Here is a 16,631-nt window from a genome sequence, read left to right on the forward strand (position 1 = left end):
GTAAAGAACAGGGTAGAACAAAAAGGGGCACTACCTCAAAGAGTTGATTTTTTTTAGTAAAATAGTTTAAATATCAGATAATTCTAAAGACTTGCATACAAAAATGTCTTTGCATTCAATGATTAATTAAACTAAGTAGTTGCTTTGAAGCAGTGGTGCACAAAATAACAGAACTTGTTTTTTGCATCTATAATATACTCTATTTATCTACTGCATAGTCTCGTGTTTAAGTCGCAAATGTGTATAAACTGCAACCTATTAAATTTAGAGGAAAAACAGCTAACACTCAAACATTATACCTCAGAAATATAGAAACATGAATCATACAAGTTTTATATGAAAAAAAGCTAACATTTTAAAGTGTTCCCACAATGCATTTTGTCTGAGAAAACCATTTCATTGAAGGGCATAGAAAATGGAACTGCAATGCTGCTTCTGGCACCCATAGAGAGCCAGAGGACCCAAATCAAGAAGAGGGAAGCTGACAGCATAGCAGCGCCCCAATGAATGCGTTGCTCGGATGCAATGTCTTATGGGAGAACTTTAAAATATTTTTTTTTATTTTAAGATGATATTGGCACATGTTTGTATATTTGTATATAAAGCTTTTGAGTATTAAGTTGTGGTGTGATTAATTTAGCGTTGTTAGTAAAGTGTTAGTTGAAAGATGACACCGAGAGTCAGACTGGTATGTTGTTATACTAAGTATATACACGACCGGTCAAACGTTTCAAAACACCTCAATTTCTCTGGAGGAAAAACCTACAATTTTAAGTGTTAAAATGGTCTGTCTATATTCCATTGCTAATTTCCTTTTTCTTGACATTTTTGTAGCAGCACATTGCTTTCTGCAGTATAATACTGTTCAACTGATGCTCACGAGGGTGTAGTACCACAGTGTGTTGCAAACACTGCTTTTAGGTGAGAAGAGGTTGTAAGTACTCCAGAAAAGCTGGAACACCTGTAGAATTAGTAGCACCAATTGTCAAGGCTTGATCAACCTCCATTGCTGCAGAACAGCTTTAAATTGTTGACCCATTTTGTGGTCCCTCAGTATTGGGTAACATTACCTTTTTTTATAACCTCTGGCAGTTCACCACTATTTTTTGTACCATTTCAATCTATTCAATGGACTTGAACAACGTGAATTACAAAAAGTAAAAAATTGGGGCGTTCTAAAACTTTTTACCAGAAGTGTAAACTGACCTCCACTGACTTCCAATGTCAATTTTGCTCTTTATTATTTATATTTTATTCTCTTTTTTATTGTATTAAGGTACTGTTTATCATATATCCTGCACTTATTTATGACTGGACAATTTTTCTGTCACTTTTTCTTCCTTCATGTATTTCTTCTTTATTTCTATCTATTACAGTAAACACTCATTTAGCCTGGTTAATTGGCTCCAGACCCGACGGTGATAAAAAAAACTTCCGCAAAGTAGGATTCCTTATTTATAAATGGAATATTTTCGTAGTTACATCATAGAAAACCTGTTTACGACCTTCTAAATACGGTTTATAACATTATTAGAGCACTCTAGACATGAAATAACACCCCAATAGTCACTCCTCGTATTACCCCATATAGTAGGCATAATAACTGAAAATAAGATATATTAGACATCATTAAGACATAACAAACTCACACATTAGCATTGTCTCATCGATGTAACCTTACTGACACCTAGTGACCAGTGTAGAATACCAGCTATCACATCGAATGAGTCTTTTTTTTTTTTTTTTGTCCTGTCCGGCCACTGGGGCAGACAGTATTGTTGACCTAAATGCCTTTACATGCTAAACAGACTTGCTCTGCCAGGGAAAAGTTTAAGATATGCGTTTCCCCTGTTATATAGATTTTACTTGACTTTATTTTATGTTTATTGTTATGCAAATTTGGAGCGGCCGAACCGAAGCAGGAGGGCATAGAAAAGAAGAGAAAAGGAAATAGAGGGGTGGGTGCGGTCAAGTGCGGGACAATATAGTGAGAGACAAGAAGAACGGCAACAACAACAATTGCAATGACAATAACAAAACAAAAGCAACAAACAGGACTACATAAGCAAATGTCCACAATTGCCATAAAAACCACAATGGAAATAACAAAAATAGGGATGTCCGATATTATCAACCTGCTGGCATAAAAACGTGATATTGGCCAACATCGGTATCGTTTTTTTCCCTTCAATAAAAGCCGATAAAGAGCTTTCAGCGCCAACGTCCCAGATTTGCAACACTGTTGAACATGCTCCATCATGAAGTTAATACTGTATTGCTCAAAAGTCTGCGAGAATAAATTAACTCATTAACTTAGCGGCTATTTCCAACAACAGTACAGCAAAGCACGCTGGGAAACAGGAATCGCTGCTGTCAAAACCAGACACGTAGACGCCGCTTCGCTGAGCTGTACACCAACGTCGCCGCCTTATTGGATGTGGCAAGGCTGAGCTGTAAATGAATATGCCATGATCTGTTTGTTGTGCTGCTCTGCCGGCTGTCTGTGTCTGGTTGCAGTACACTGCCAGCGGCCTGGGAGGAGCTACCTGAGCACACCTGCAGCCAATTTCCCAGCCACTACTTAAGCAGCCCTCTCATGTCTACTCATTGCCAGATTGTTCCCTGCTACTCGCATGATCTACGTTCTTGTTTTCCACGTGTATTTCTCTGTTTGAGCAACCTTTCTGGTCTCCCTGTGTTTTGTGAGTATTGCTCCCTGCTTGGCTCTTCCAGCAGCAGTATTTTCTGTTGCACTTTTGCTACTTACGTCCTGCTGGTTTTTTAAGTGATTTTTTGTTCTTGTTTCGCCTGCCTGGTAGTTCCGCTGTGCATTTTGTTTTCTATTTTTTATCTGCTAGTCCGTGTAAGCAGCGCCTTTAGTTTTGTATATTTTTCCCATGGCTTGCCCGGTGTTTTCTGTTGCGCTTTTACCTTTTATGTTTTTCTCCTTATGAGTCACCTTTTGTTAATAAACGTTTGTTACACAGACTTGTCTCTCCTCTGCTATTTGGGATCCAGCACATTGGCTGAGGCCACTCGTGACTGAATACAAGGAAATGTACCGTACTTCATAAAAAACCTTTCTACAAAGAAGTTGAAGTGAATGCCTCTCGTTTATACATTCACACACGCACCAATATAACTGGGAAACAGTTAGGCACCAAAAACAATGTATATGAACTTCTCAGGTAGCTAAGATAAGAACTTTGTTGATCCCACCCAGTAGTAATTCACATTAAATCAGCTATAGAGCACAAAGTAGTGCCAAAAAACATACACAGTACATATATATATATATATATATATATATACAGTGTATAGTGTTTTTAATGAGTGGTTTTATAAGAATATAAAAAAAGAACACGAAATTTATCAATCAAAATAATAATCAGCAAATTCATACAAACGATACCCCTAACTAAAAATAAATTCAATCTTTCCAAAAATAACAAATACAAATGTATTCTTATATAAAATGTGTAATACATTAATTTTCTACTCAGAGATGGGTGGAGTAGCCAACAAAACAATTGTACTCATTTTAAGAGTAGTTACTTTACAATAATTTTACTCAAGACAAAGATATGTGATGTTACACATATCGATATCGGTTGAAATCGGAAGCGGAAATTGAGAGTTGGAAAATATCGGCATATCTGTTATCGGCAAAGCAAACATCGGACATCCCTAAACAAAATAATATCAATGGTCACAGTGATAATACTGAAATGAAAGAGTCATACTTATTAGTAGTCATGAAAATATTAGCCGTAATAGTGAACAGAATGACAATGACTGTAATGCACACAATTGTAATCATTAGAATCTAATGAATCTAATAAATGTATGTGAGTGACAGCTAACGAGGCTGGGGGACAGCTGAGGTATGGTGGGCCCCTCACCTGCCCAGCCCACCCCCAAACCCTAAGTGTCTATTGTCCCGTTAAAACTGAGGGGCAACCGAGTCTCAGGCATTCCAGGGGCAAAGGAGCCACCACAAGGCAAGCCCACACCCCTGCCACGCCCAACCATGGACCAGCGCCCAAAGTCCTATGTGTATGTGAACTGGTGCAGCGAAGCCGGAAGTATGGGTCGCCCCACATGCCCACCCCCCAACACCACCCAAACCGAGCGGGAGGACGCACGACTGCCACACACCCCAGCACAGTCCCGGGCAAGTCACGGGCCACAGGCCCCGCCCAACCTGCCAGGGCATCAAGTCTGGCCCACCCAGACCCCCAGATATGGACCCACCAGCATCCCCTACACAGGAGCCCCTACCGGTGATCGCGCCCACAATGCCACCCCAAACCGGCAAACGCCACAAACCAGCCACACCAGCGATAATTTATTTATGAATTTATTTTGAAAAACCATGATAGAGTGAAACCACAAAATTCGTATCGCGAGGGACGACTGTACTATATTATAAAACAGACTGTATTATAAAACAGGTGGTCCTCATGTTACAACGTTTCGTGTTACGCCGTTTTTTTGTTACAATGTTTCATGGTTATGACACAGTCCCAGAAATTATTCATAACATAGAAAAAGTCAAAGAGAACTAGTTAGTGCGGCTGAAGAGTACATAGATGGACGCACTTTGCTACAGTGAGGAAGGACAACACCACTTTTGTTCTTTTGAATTAGCTTTTTCCCTTAATTATGTCTCCCAAGCTTGAGGCAGACCCTTCTGATGGCAAGAAAGGAAAGTAAAAGTGAAATTAAATCAGACATCGTGAAACGCTCAGAAAGTGTAGCTCAACATTGGCTGCATGTGCGGTCCAAGCCACTCAAGCAAAGTGACCATCATGAAGGATAAAGATGGTATGTTTGAACACATGAAAGGATCTGCTCCTAGGAAATGGACAGTGATAACTAAGCAGTGTACTATAGTGGCCTCATTAGCGAGACGTCCTCCTCCAAAAAAAGCCTGTCTGTCCCTCCCTTGCAACGCCTCTTGCACCATAGAATACAAGTAAAAAGTTCTTCTATTATTTATTACAGTTTCATTTAATTCTTGTATTTAAGCTTTTTGTGTCATTTGTGCGTTCTGTGTACATTGTGAGCGACATCTGTGTTAATTTACGTATAACTTGGGCATACGTTCCAACTTACACTAAAACCGGACTTAATGGAACTCGAATGTAGACCCAGGTCCTCCTAGAAGTTATCAACGAATTATATTAACTTTACTATCACACATTTTTAGAAAATTGGTAAACTTGTACAAACACAGGGAGTGAACAAATCATCAATAATTGTTGAGGCACAAAGAATAGGTAGGATGAAATTAACTCTGCTTCTTCCTCTTTTACCTACCTTTGTTAAGCGTGCTTGAAATAAAGTCAAACATTACCATAACTTCAGACGCTTATCTTCTCTTCCCCAAAAATCCCATGCAGATTGTACTTTCAAATAGTCCCAGTGCATTCACTATACTTCCAAAGATTGCCAACAGGATCCCGAATGAGGCATCTTGGATTTGTTTATTGATCACATCTCTTTAGCGACACTTGTCGGTCTTTTCAATGAAGGTGAAGTGAGGGTGTGCACTGTGAGGGTCAATCAACAGCTGAAATGAAGCCCATAGTTCAACGGGATGATCGTAGTAACTACAACAAGCACAACAGATGGGGGTGGTGCTTGGACTCAGAGCCTAAATGGTCTTATGGAAAATTGTATTTATTTAAAGACACACTTAATGAAACAAAAGGTAATCACGTGTCTTTAGCAAAACAAAAAAAAAAGAACATAATGGAGACAAAAATAATGTCCAAGAGGAGGTTGAGGGAAGCAAGAAAACCACACGCCACTGCAGCCAAGTGGAGACTATGGCATAGACTGTAACTGTGGCGTATAATAACTCAGCAAAAGCGTAAGCCATGTCAAGGCGCAAAATGCCATTTAGAACACTGGTACATTTCATTCCGTTGATATGCGAGGAGCCACATTATCGGAGACGTGACAATTTTGACAAGACAACATGTTTTACGAGCAGAGAAGACTTATGGTTGAAGCTGTCCCATTTGTCATGCCTGGACGTTATATTCACCCAGATGATCTGAGATATGCAATGTTGCACAGGATGCTCGGGAGGCCGCTCAAGGCATTTCAGTCGGCAATATGCAGGAAGTGCAATGCTTGCTTCAGAACTAGCGTAAATGCTCTGATTATAGCCAAACTGTTTATTTACCTACACTGCAAAGAGGGCGAGGCGGTTATTAGAAGCAGGTGAAAACTCATAACTGATTATTAATAACTCTAATAATGATTTGGAGTGCATGAGACAGTGGAAAAAAAATCATAGTTGTATTTGACCACATGTTCACTCAACATGTACAGTATACTGTATTACACAACTCTGGCAGCGACAGAACCAATGTTGTAATAACGGTCAAGAGCAAACTGCTCATCCGGCAATAATACCGCTGATGAATTCATTGTACGACAAGTGCAACACGTATAAGTTTCACACCAACAATTGAGTAGCACAGCCAAGATTTTAAAGCGCATGCAGAGGTAGATACACGGGTGACCACTCATGATACATCCAATTCAGCTGGTGACATCACATCCTATGGAATGATTAAAAAGTCCATACACAAGAAATTCCCTACAGCCACAGCTGTTGATGCCAATGTTTTGGGCCCAGCACTAGTTAGAGACCACAATGGTTATTTGCTTTTGTTGACCATACACAAGGTGACGATAGGAGAAGCGTTAATTGGAGCATTTACGGTATGAGTGTAATGTATAGAGAGCATATAGACCAATTGTATTGCATAAATGATGATGGGGTAGATGTACCTCTGCAGTGTCCAGCCAACTGCCCTGCCTCTGCAGCACTTGACCATTTTGCTCATTTTCATCCAAACATTTTGCTGCAGCCTGTAAATCACCCCCACTTCTCTCTCTCTCTCGCTCTCTCTCTCTCTCTCTCCTCTGTTCTTCATATAGTTTCACATTTGGGTTGGATTCTTTTTGCATCATCCTCTGCAGCTATGCTTACGGCTGTAGGCCAGATATTAATATAAGCGATGGCAATGTTTCCTTTCTGCTGCTCTCATGCTAAGCTAGAAGATCCCTATGATCTCACGACAGCACATACCAATAGACCACAGGGACACCCACGCAATAGGGGGAGTCACTAAAAGCGGACGATAAGGAATAAATGGAAACTGATCAGGTACTTTCCTGTCCTTGTGATAGGCCAATTGGTGACATGAGTCTTCTTGCTTACCCTCGCTGCACCTCCAAAGTTGCACAATTATATTAAAATGTTGCCAAAGTAAAATGTTAAAATCTCTCCGGAAAACACAGCTGGCATGCGGTTGCACGACACAGATCCAGAGAACTCAGCGCATGAGGTATTAGAAGCACTTGAGCGCACTGACAGGATGTGCTGTGTCGTACTTTACTTGTTACTCCCAAACTTTTGTGCCACAAGCATCTGCTAAATGCTTCTCCCTGTCTGGTTTTATGTTCACAGTTGGATTTTTCCCAGATGTCCCTGCTGCAGTTCCTAGGATTTGTTTTGCGTTTCATGTAATCGGGAGGAACTGAATGTTAGCCACTTGTCGACTGCTTTCTGGCTACTGACCAATAAGATGGCATTTAAAGATAGCATCGGCCTGTGCTTAAAGATTATGACATGAGTTGCTGGACAAATTACCTTAAAACACACGGAATCCATAATTATGGTTGCAAATATATACAGTGGCGCGAAAAAGTGTTTGCCCATGTCCTGATTTCTTATTTTTTGCGTGTTTGTCACACTTGAATGTTTCACATCATCAAACTAATTTAAATTTAAATTAGTCAATGGCAACACAACTGAACACAAAATGCAGTTTTTAAATGAAACTTTTTATTGAGGGAGAAAAAAACCCAAACCTACATGGCCCGGTGTGAAAAAGTGATTGCGCCTCTGTTAAAACATAACTGAGATCTATCAGTCTGGAAAAGGTTATAAAGCCATTTCTAAAGCTTCGGAGCTCCAGCGAACCACAGTGACAGTCACTGTCCACAAATGGCGAAAACATGCAACAGTTGTGAACCTCCCCAAGAGTGACCGCCAACCACAATTACCCCAAGAGCGCATTGACGACTCATCCAAGAGGTTACAGAAGACCCCAAATCAACATCCAAAGAACTGCAGGTCCCGCTTGCCTCAGCTAAAGTCAGTGTTCATGACTCCACCATAGGAAACACATGCATGCATGGCCTGCATGGCAGAGTTCAAAGACAAAAACCACTGCTGAGCAAACAACATTAAGGTTCGTCAGTGCCAGAAAACATCTTGATGATCCCCAAGACCTTTGGGAAAATACTCTGTGGTCTGATGAGACAAAGGTTGAACTTTTTGGAAGGAGTGTGTCCCATTACAACTTGTGTAAAAGTAACGCCACATTTCAGAAAAAGAACACCATACCAACAGTAAAATATGGTGGTGGTAGCTGTTTTGCTGCTTCAGGACCTGGAAGACTTGCTGTGATAAATGGAACAATCCAAAACTACCAAAAAATCCTGAAGGAGAATGCCCGGCCATCTGTTTGTGACCTCAAGCTGAAACCAATTTTGTTCTGCAGTAGGACAATGATCCAAAACACACCATCAAGTCCACCTCTGAATGGCTGAAGAAAACCAAAATGAAGACTTTGGAGTGGTCTAGTCAAAGTCCTGAAACCAATTGAAATGCTGTAGCATGACCTTAGAAAGGCACTTCATGCTGGAAAACCCTCCAATGTGGCTGAATTACAACAATTCTTGAGTGGGCCAAAAATCCTCCACAGCGCTGTAAGAGACTCATTGCAAGTTATCACAAACGCTTGATTGCAGTTGTTGCTGCTAAGGGTGGCCCAACCAGTTGTTAGCTTTAGGGGGCAATCACTTTTTCACAAAGAGCCATGTTGGTTTGGACTTTTTTTCTACTTTAATAATAGAAGGTTTCATTTTAAAACTATTTTGTGTGCAGTTGTGTTGGCATTGGCTAATATTTACATTTCTTTGATGATCTGAAACATTTAAGTGTGACAAACATGCAAAAAAAAAAAGAAATCAGGAAGGGAGCCAACACTTTTTCACACCACTGTACATATATTAAGCACAGTGAATTGATAGCCTGTTCCTTTTAGCTCGCTGGCTAACGCTGCTCAAATCCGTGGACTTATGTTGCTTGTGTGATCGGCGGTTTGAGCCCAGCATGTGCTGGGCTAGACTGCAGGGATGACCACTGTTACACATGCAGCTCTACTTTGAAATAAATTACTACTTTTCTTCTGAGATGTTTCTTTTTGGGGGGGATATATTCATGATTAGCTCACCGTGGGGGGGCAAAAACACCAGCTGCCCCTCCCATCCTCACGCTCATCCAGTCACCAGTCAAAATTTAGCCAGGATGCATTCACGGCTTTACAGAAAATCAGATATTTTAAACTCTTCAAAAATGCGCAATTTCCACACTCGGGTGTTAAAAAAATATTTGCACGCTGTGAAGAGAGCCACACCATGGAGGCTGCAGAGCCGCGGGTTGCAAACCACTGCCCCAGACGGACGAAATCAATATGAGCCATACACAAACAGTTAGTGGTTTGGTCTGTAACATATCAGAAAAGAGGCAAAAATGTCCATCACTGTTTTCCAAAGTCAAAGATGATGCGTGTGAATATCTTGTTTTGCCTAAAACACAAGAATCATAGGTCAGCTTTCATGTGTGACTAAGGAAATTAAAAATCATTCACATTTGAGAGGCTGAAATCAGAGAATATTTACAGTTTTAAATAATAAAATGATTAATCAAATACCAAAATAGTTGATGGTTAATTGGATAAAGATTTCCTGATAATCGATGAATCATGAATTCAGAAGAGAAGGGGGAAGGTTTAATTAGCTCTACTTCTTCCTACTCCTTTTCGGACATGTTGAACTGTTCAAGTGTAAACAGTACACTATGATTATTGTATGTACAAGTATAATGTATGTTGTTAGATACTTTCAAAATACACAATGACCATTACCATTACTATTACGTTTCCTTGGGTTACCTGCCTTTGCTCGCTTTGGAATTGGCTCAGTGAACCAGGAAAACATACAGAAATATCAGCTGACTTTGCAGGTCTGTTGCTGTGCATTACTACTGCCTACTGCCCCTCCCCCCTCACCACTGCCACCCCACTCCCCACCACCGCATCCACTGCCACAACCACCAATACCCACATGCATGCAAACACACACACACACACACACACACACACACACAGACATTTTGTAACCAGTCAACACAATTACTGTATTAACTGCGTTTCCAGCAGCTGTAAGCAGCTTTGGGGAGTAAACACACTAGAAATACTACTTGCTTCACCTCAAATTGCAGATTGCGGCGAGATGGGAGCAAATCATCCCGGTGCATGAAAGACTCGGGGGCATTTTGCTTCCTGCGCAGATCCATTTGGATATTGTGTTTGTTGTTGTGTTTTGGCAAAATTTTCTGTCATTCTTAGGAGTTTTTCACATCTCTTTGACTTCATACTTGACTGTTATTCTATTGAAACATTAAAGCATTGTTATTGCTCAGTTCCTGCTTGGAACAGTACAGAATGGAAATCATTTCGAATTTGCAAGCCTGCAACAGATTAAAAACCAAACGACAGACCAGCAACAATATTTACGAGCCGAACGTTTCGTTTCGAGTACTGAAGCCACATTTCCACCAAACTGCATCATTTGTTACAGCAGTTGAAGAGTGCCAAACAGTAGTACGTATCAATTGATTTGGCACCATGAATGCTACAATTCACGCCTCTATTTAATGAACTGCCGAGTCTCTTAATGTCGCTGCGTGCAACAAAAGCAAATAACCTCTGGCCTCTAATTAGCATAGAGTCAAAAAACATAGGCAACTCCAAGATGGTAGTAGCTGCATTTGCATATCATTAGTCTCCAGCTGATTGATCTACACCTACATGCACTTTAAATTGTTGGTAGGCTGTTAAGGGGAGTCCTGATACAACTTTTTTACTTCTGATATGATACCAATATTGCTGCCTTGAGTATGAGGTGATACCTGTATATCAACAAGATCCGATATCAGCACGAATCATACATAAATTTACCCCTACAGCGGTGTGAAAGTCACTGTTGTTTACAATTAACTCATCAGTGCTAATAATGTTGGCAGTTTGCTCCTTTCTGCTATGACAACATCGGTTCTGTTGCTCCTGCGTGTTGTGAAGTATACTTGTTCGTAAAATACCATGTGGTCAAAGAGCTACGTTGTCCTTTGCATTCACATGATCAAAGTTCAAATAATTCAGTTGTTATTAGGGGAATCTCAAGATTAAAACATGATGAGGTTTCTCATTCAGATAAATATTGTCTTGCGATAATTAATAAATTCATCAAACAATAAACAAAAATGAAAACGATCATTTTACCAGCCTCCATATATTGCCATGCGCCTGCGTGTCTGTTTTTCACGTCTTTCGCCTGCAAACAGGCAGAAAGAGATTTCACTCTGTGCATCGGTTCAGCACCTAGACGCTTCATAGAACAATGGCATTCCATACAACGACGGTGTGAGACCTCTTGTCAGTCATACAGTCGCTTTGTCTCGGTGGGGGGAGGTGGGGCCGCTAGCATACACACACACAGTGCAGAAAGGGAGCCTCATGCGGAGCAATGCAAGGTAATGTCGTAGAAATTGGGAGGAAAAAAGATGATTGCAAAGCTAAATGCCACAGACACAGTATGGGAATATTAATAATAAGCAAGGTGAGCCCATTAAGACTCAAGGAGCCAATATACCAAATTTGTTTGAAAATGGTGGTGAAAATAAAAGGCAACACACACACGCCGCACGTAACACTCGCACACACTCATAACATTATATTTATTTATTTATTTATTTGTATTAATGTCTCTTCTGTTGTTGTTGCTTAATTTATGGGTATTAATGTTTCTTTTGCTCTTATTCATTTTCTTGTGTTTTCTTTCTTTCTTTTTTTGGGAGAATTAACAGAATAAGAATTTCATTGCATAGTATTACTGCCTGTTTTACTATGTATATGACAATAACACTCTTGAATCTTGAATCTTGATCAAACTTGCCCACTTTGCCCCAGCTATATTAGAGCATTTACGGTGTGTTTATGCAGTGTATCGGAAAGTAATGTAGTGCTTGGTGAAAATGTTAAGCTTTGACACAAGTAAACCAGGCAGAACCCAACTTTCAACATTTCATAAGAGAATTGCTTAAACTTTAAGAGACAGCCGAAACACACAAAAACCAGTAGATGTGTACATAGTTTGTCTCTAAACTGAAGTGCACCCAATACGTAGCCCATGAATCAGACTTTCTATGCAACAGTGGTTGGCATCTTCAGGGGGAACAGAACAATCCGGACTTCCCATTTCATTTCAGATCATCAAGCAGCCACAATGATTGTTTACCAAATTGGCCATGATGTTCATATGTTCTAATCAAGCCCCTATTAACGCTGACCTTGCACCAGGACATCCTCCACAAGCCCCAGCTGGGCCCCTCAGAGGCCAAATAACGATTGGCATGTCTGACTCACCACTTTGAAGTCTTCAGCGCTGCACTCCATGCCGCGGTAATAGCAGGACAGCAGCATGTCCTTGATGTCATGGCCCGTCCGGTCGTAGAATTCACGCATGTTGAAGGGGCGGGGCTTGTAGTTGTCAAAGTCGGCTCGCTCCTTCAGGACCTGCAGGACGTTTTCCTCCACCAGGTGCGGGTCCCGGATCTCATACCTTGAAGGAAGATTCTGGCATTAGTATGAACTTAGGGCCTCATAGCAGCAACAATTACATGTCTCAGTGAATCCTTTTAATTCTGCTCTAGTATATCCACACATTAGGTTAACAATTACAGATGTTATGGAAGAAAAGCTGCACGTATCCTCCAACCATGACTTTCAAAGATATTTTTAAAGAATACATAATGAAAACAAATCTGCACTTATACAGATTTATTGTGTGTGTACAGAGTTCTTAAGGAAATCAGAGCATTTGTTTAGTATACTTGGTTAAAACTGGGCAGCAATTGGACAAAACCGCAAGGAGTTTGTTTTTAAAGGACCCCTAGAAACGGGCAAAATGGCTGACTTCCTGTGTCTTTTCAGGTATGATTTTCAAAGGCTTTTTGTAGGTTTGCTTATGCTACACATACCTACTACATGCTTACCTTCACCAGGATTAGCACACCTGCAAACATGAAGAGTTATTGAGTATGAGAAAGCCCTCAAAAGGTAAATGTTTTTGGCCTAAGAATTGTATTTTGACACTCCATGGATGGTAACATCAGAATTCTTGACTGAATCACCACAGAATTTGGTACGCATCTTTCGAGAACTGACAAGAACATGTCTGTGTCTGTTTGAGCAAGATTGGTTGGTTCAAGGGAAAATCTGCTTTTGGCTCCAAAACAGATGAGAGACAAGACAACTGATTTGAGAATAATGAATATAATGAAACTTGCATGCAAGGAGACAAATCAGTACAACCTGAATAGGCGGCTTCTGGAGAAAATTCATGCTAAAATGTTAGTTGATATACACAACCATATATGCAAGGGGAGGGGTGATCTCCTCCTGTGAGAGACAGAAACGATGACGGACAGACTTCAGACATACAGTACCTAGACACCCAAAGCTATTTGAATCAGGTGATAAGCATGTGGAGGACTTGCTTTGGAGACAAGATACCTCATAAGGCCTCATGGGCAGAACTAATTGCCCATAAGTTGTTTGTTCAATGAGTATAAAACTTTGAGGATATCTGTATAACATGTACGCTCGAATTTTTTTTTTTTTTTAATTCAACCCATAGGCGACACTACAAATATATTTTACAGTGATGCATGTATTTTTTTTGACTGTATTAAAATCTATAATGAGGTAAAAACTGCAGTGAATCATTCCAAGCAACCAGGCCAGCATGATGATAATTTTAGATACATCTGCAAGGCAAAGCAGGTTCAAGTGCAGCATGGGCACCATGCTAAAAAAGTAATGAACTAAGTTGTTAACTAATGTATCATTGCACACACACACACACATACAAAACCTTAACCACCACCTGTGATTGAGCTTTACATTTTATAAAGCATGCACTTTTAGCGCAAGAAGAGATTATTAGACAGAGCAGAAAAGGGAACAATTCTGGCTTCCAAGGAAGGAAAACCCTTCCTCTTTACCAGGACTGTCCATAAATCTGATGGTGGTCCCCTTGGTCTTAGTGAGTAGGAAAGAAAACAGTTCATTATTTCAAGTGTTTCTCTTTACGCTGGCAAGTTAATTGTTCCGCCCGATAGCTACGATTGAGTGTGGTGGCAGGAGTGCTTTTACAAAAGAAGAATAACCGTCCTAACGCTGTAATACGGAGAGAAGAGCCTCCACTCGCCATAAATGCATATATTGCTTGAAGAGGTGGGTTTGTGCAGTGAAGCACACAAGCCAACTACCTTTCTCTTTTCTCAATTCAGACACGTGACAGAGCGTGACTGACTGACTGACTGACGAACAAAAAGCTGAAGTGAAAAGAGAAGTGCAGTCGAGGTCCGTGGGCCATTATCAGCCTCCGGCACCTGCTCGCAATCATTCAAATTAACCTCAATTAACCGGCGTGGTCCACTGCTTAGAGGTCAAACAGACAGTGACGGCCCCCCACCGAGCGACTGGCCATTACAAGTAAGGCTGTTAAAATGAAGCGCTATTAAAATGTAATTAAGGCATGTCTGACCAACTGTGTGGATGACGCTGTCAAAAGTTACTTTGAATACAACACCAGTGACACAAGTATCCCCTCTACTTCACTCCCAATGAATCAGTAAATGACTGTGGATGGTGACAGCGGAGTTATAAGTCATTGACATCGCCATAGGTCTTAGCAATAATTGGTAGTAAATCTTTATAGAGCTCCTTTTAATTCTACAAGGTCATGTTTTGTCTCTGACAATACCTAGGTGCTGAGGACTGATGTGTTTGTATCTTAAAAAACATAAGATGAAAATGAACTAAGGCTGCAGCTGTCGATTATTTTAGTAATTGAGTAATCTATTGATTAATCAAGTAATCGGATAAACCACACTTTTAAAGCAAGCTTCCTCAATTAGATTTGTCAAAGTGCCAGACAGCAGACCTCGTGAGGACCGAATGGTATCCTAAAATAAAACAAACAGAAAAAAATAACATATAACCGTCCCTCAACACATAGCAGTTCAAATTGTGCGGCTCCACTATGTCACGGTTTTCAATCTAATGAAAATTTTTACATTTGGGGCTGGATGGCAAGGGAAGTTTACAAAAATTGACATCAGTTCCAGACAGTGGATGCCCTCCGTGAAGCCATCGTCACCCACTGCCAGCTTCTCACTCATTACTGAGCCCTTTTTTGAACATTTTATCTCTATATTAGGTGGGTTTTGGCTTTTTTTGAGCTATGGTCTTCAACTTCTGATCAGTTGATGAGCATCCTATTTCACTTTAATGGTTGTTTGCAATAAATTGCTTACTCAATTTTTTATGTCACACTCCCATTTCTTCTTTTTGCATTGTGAAGCTCTACTATGAACCTCCTTAAGAACCAACAGTGCAAAATGTAAATTCTTGCAATTTTTCAACTGGTCTTAAAATTTTGATCAGCGGTAACACAGTTGGATATTAGTAGAAATATACAAAATAAGCAAATTCTACATATTCTTTGCCTAAATTAAGTACTTTCAAGCATAAAAATGGCTAAATTAACTAAAATACAAATATAAGACATCCATCTTCTATGCTGCTTATCTTCACTACAGTCGCGGGTATGCTGGAACCTATTCCAGCTGACTTTGGGCGAGAGGCGGGGTACACCCTGGACTGGCTGCCAGCCAATCGCATGGCACTTCTCTGGTTAGACTAAATGGTTTACATTATATGGGTGGTGATTGGCGAGCCAAATGGAAAGCTTTGATGGGCCAGAGGAGGGCCGCTGCTTTATAGCCTCGATGTGTATTTTAGGGAAAATTGTTAATACAGAATGCAATTTGTCTGCTCGCTATGCACATCATCAACATTGAAATTGCACTTGTGACATAAGAGCATTAATAATGAAAAATATAAAATCAGGTAATAAATAAATAGATAGCTGCCAAAATAGACTTTTACCATATTTCTGCTTGTTTGCTGTGTAAATACCTTGGGTGCTTTCTGGTAATGTACTGGAGCAGGAGTGGCCATTATGTCGATCGCGAGCTACGGGTAGATCGCCAAGGTAGTTTGGGTCGATCACGTAAACGTCACTTTGTAGTTGTCATATGACATCAGGCAGCTGACATTAAGCTCCCCCCTGATTCGCGCTTGCTCCTTCGCAGCGTTTCAAGCTACACACAAAGATGCAACTTTCATCTTTATTTTTGTGATTATGGATGAACTAACTCTGCGGTAAGTTGTCTATATCTATAACAAAAGTTATCTGTTCACTTGTAGCGGCTAGTTACGTAGAAAAAAAGTGTATTGTTTACTGGCTTAGCTTCGTGTCATAAACTCTACTACAGAAATCAGTGTTTTCTATGTGTTCGCTTCTTAAACTGTTATTTCATGATGAAATTAAAAATGTGCCCATTGGTG

At 40.3% G+C, this 16,631-nt stretch overlaps 1 protein-coding gene across 1 annotated transcript in view; it reads right to left on the reverse strand.

Annotated features, from left to right (window-relative positions):
* The window catches only part of asic1b (acid-sensing (proton-gated) ion channel 1b), a 209,265-nt gene that overhangs the window by 179,159 nt on the left and 13,475 nt on the right, over window positions 1-16,631 (reverse strand). The window contains exon 2 of the mRNA XM_054783393.1: window positions 12,579-12,774. Coding sequence (XP_054639368.1) covers window positions 12,579-12,774 — 196 coding nt within the window. The remainder of the gene's footprint in view (window positions 1-12,578; window positions 12,775-16,631) is intronic.

The sequence above is a fragment of the Dunckerocampus dactyliophorus genome, chromosome 8 (assembly GCF_027744805.1).
Source record: "Dunckerocampus dactyliophorus isolate RoL2022-P2 chromosome 8, RoL_Ddac_1.1, whole genome shotgun sequence".
Classification (NCBI taxonomy): domain Eukaryota; kingdom Metazoa; phylum Chordata; class Actinopteri; order Syngnathiformes; family Syngnathidae; genus Dunckerocampus; species Dunckerocampus dactyliophorus.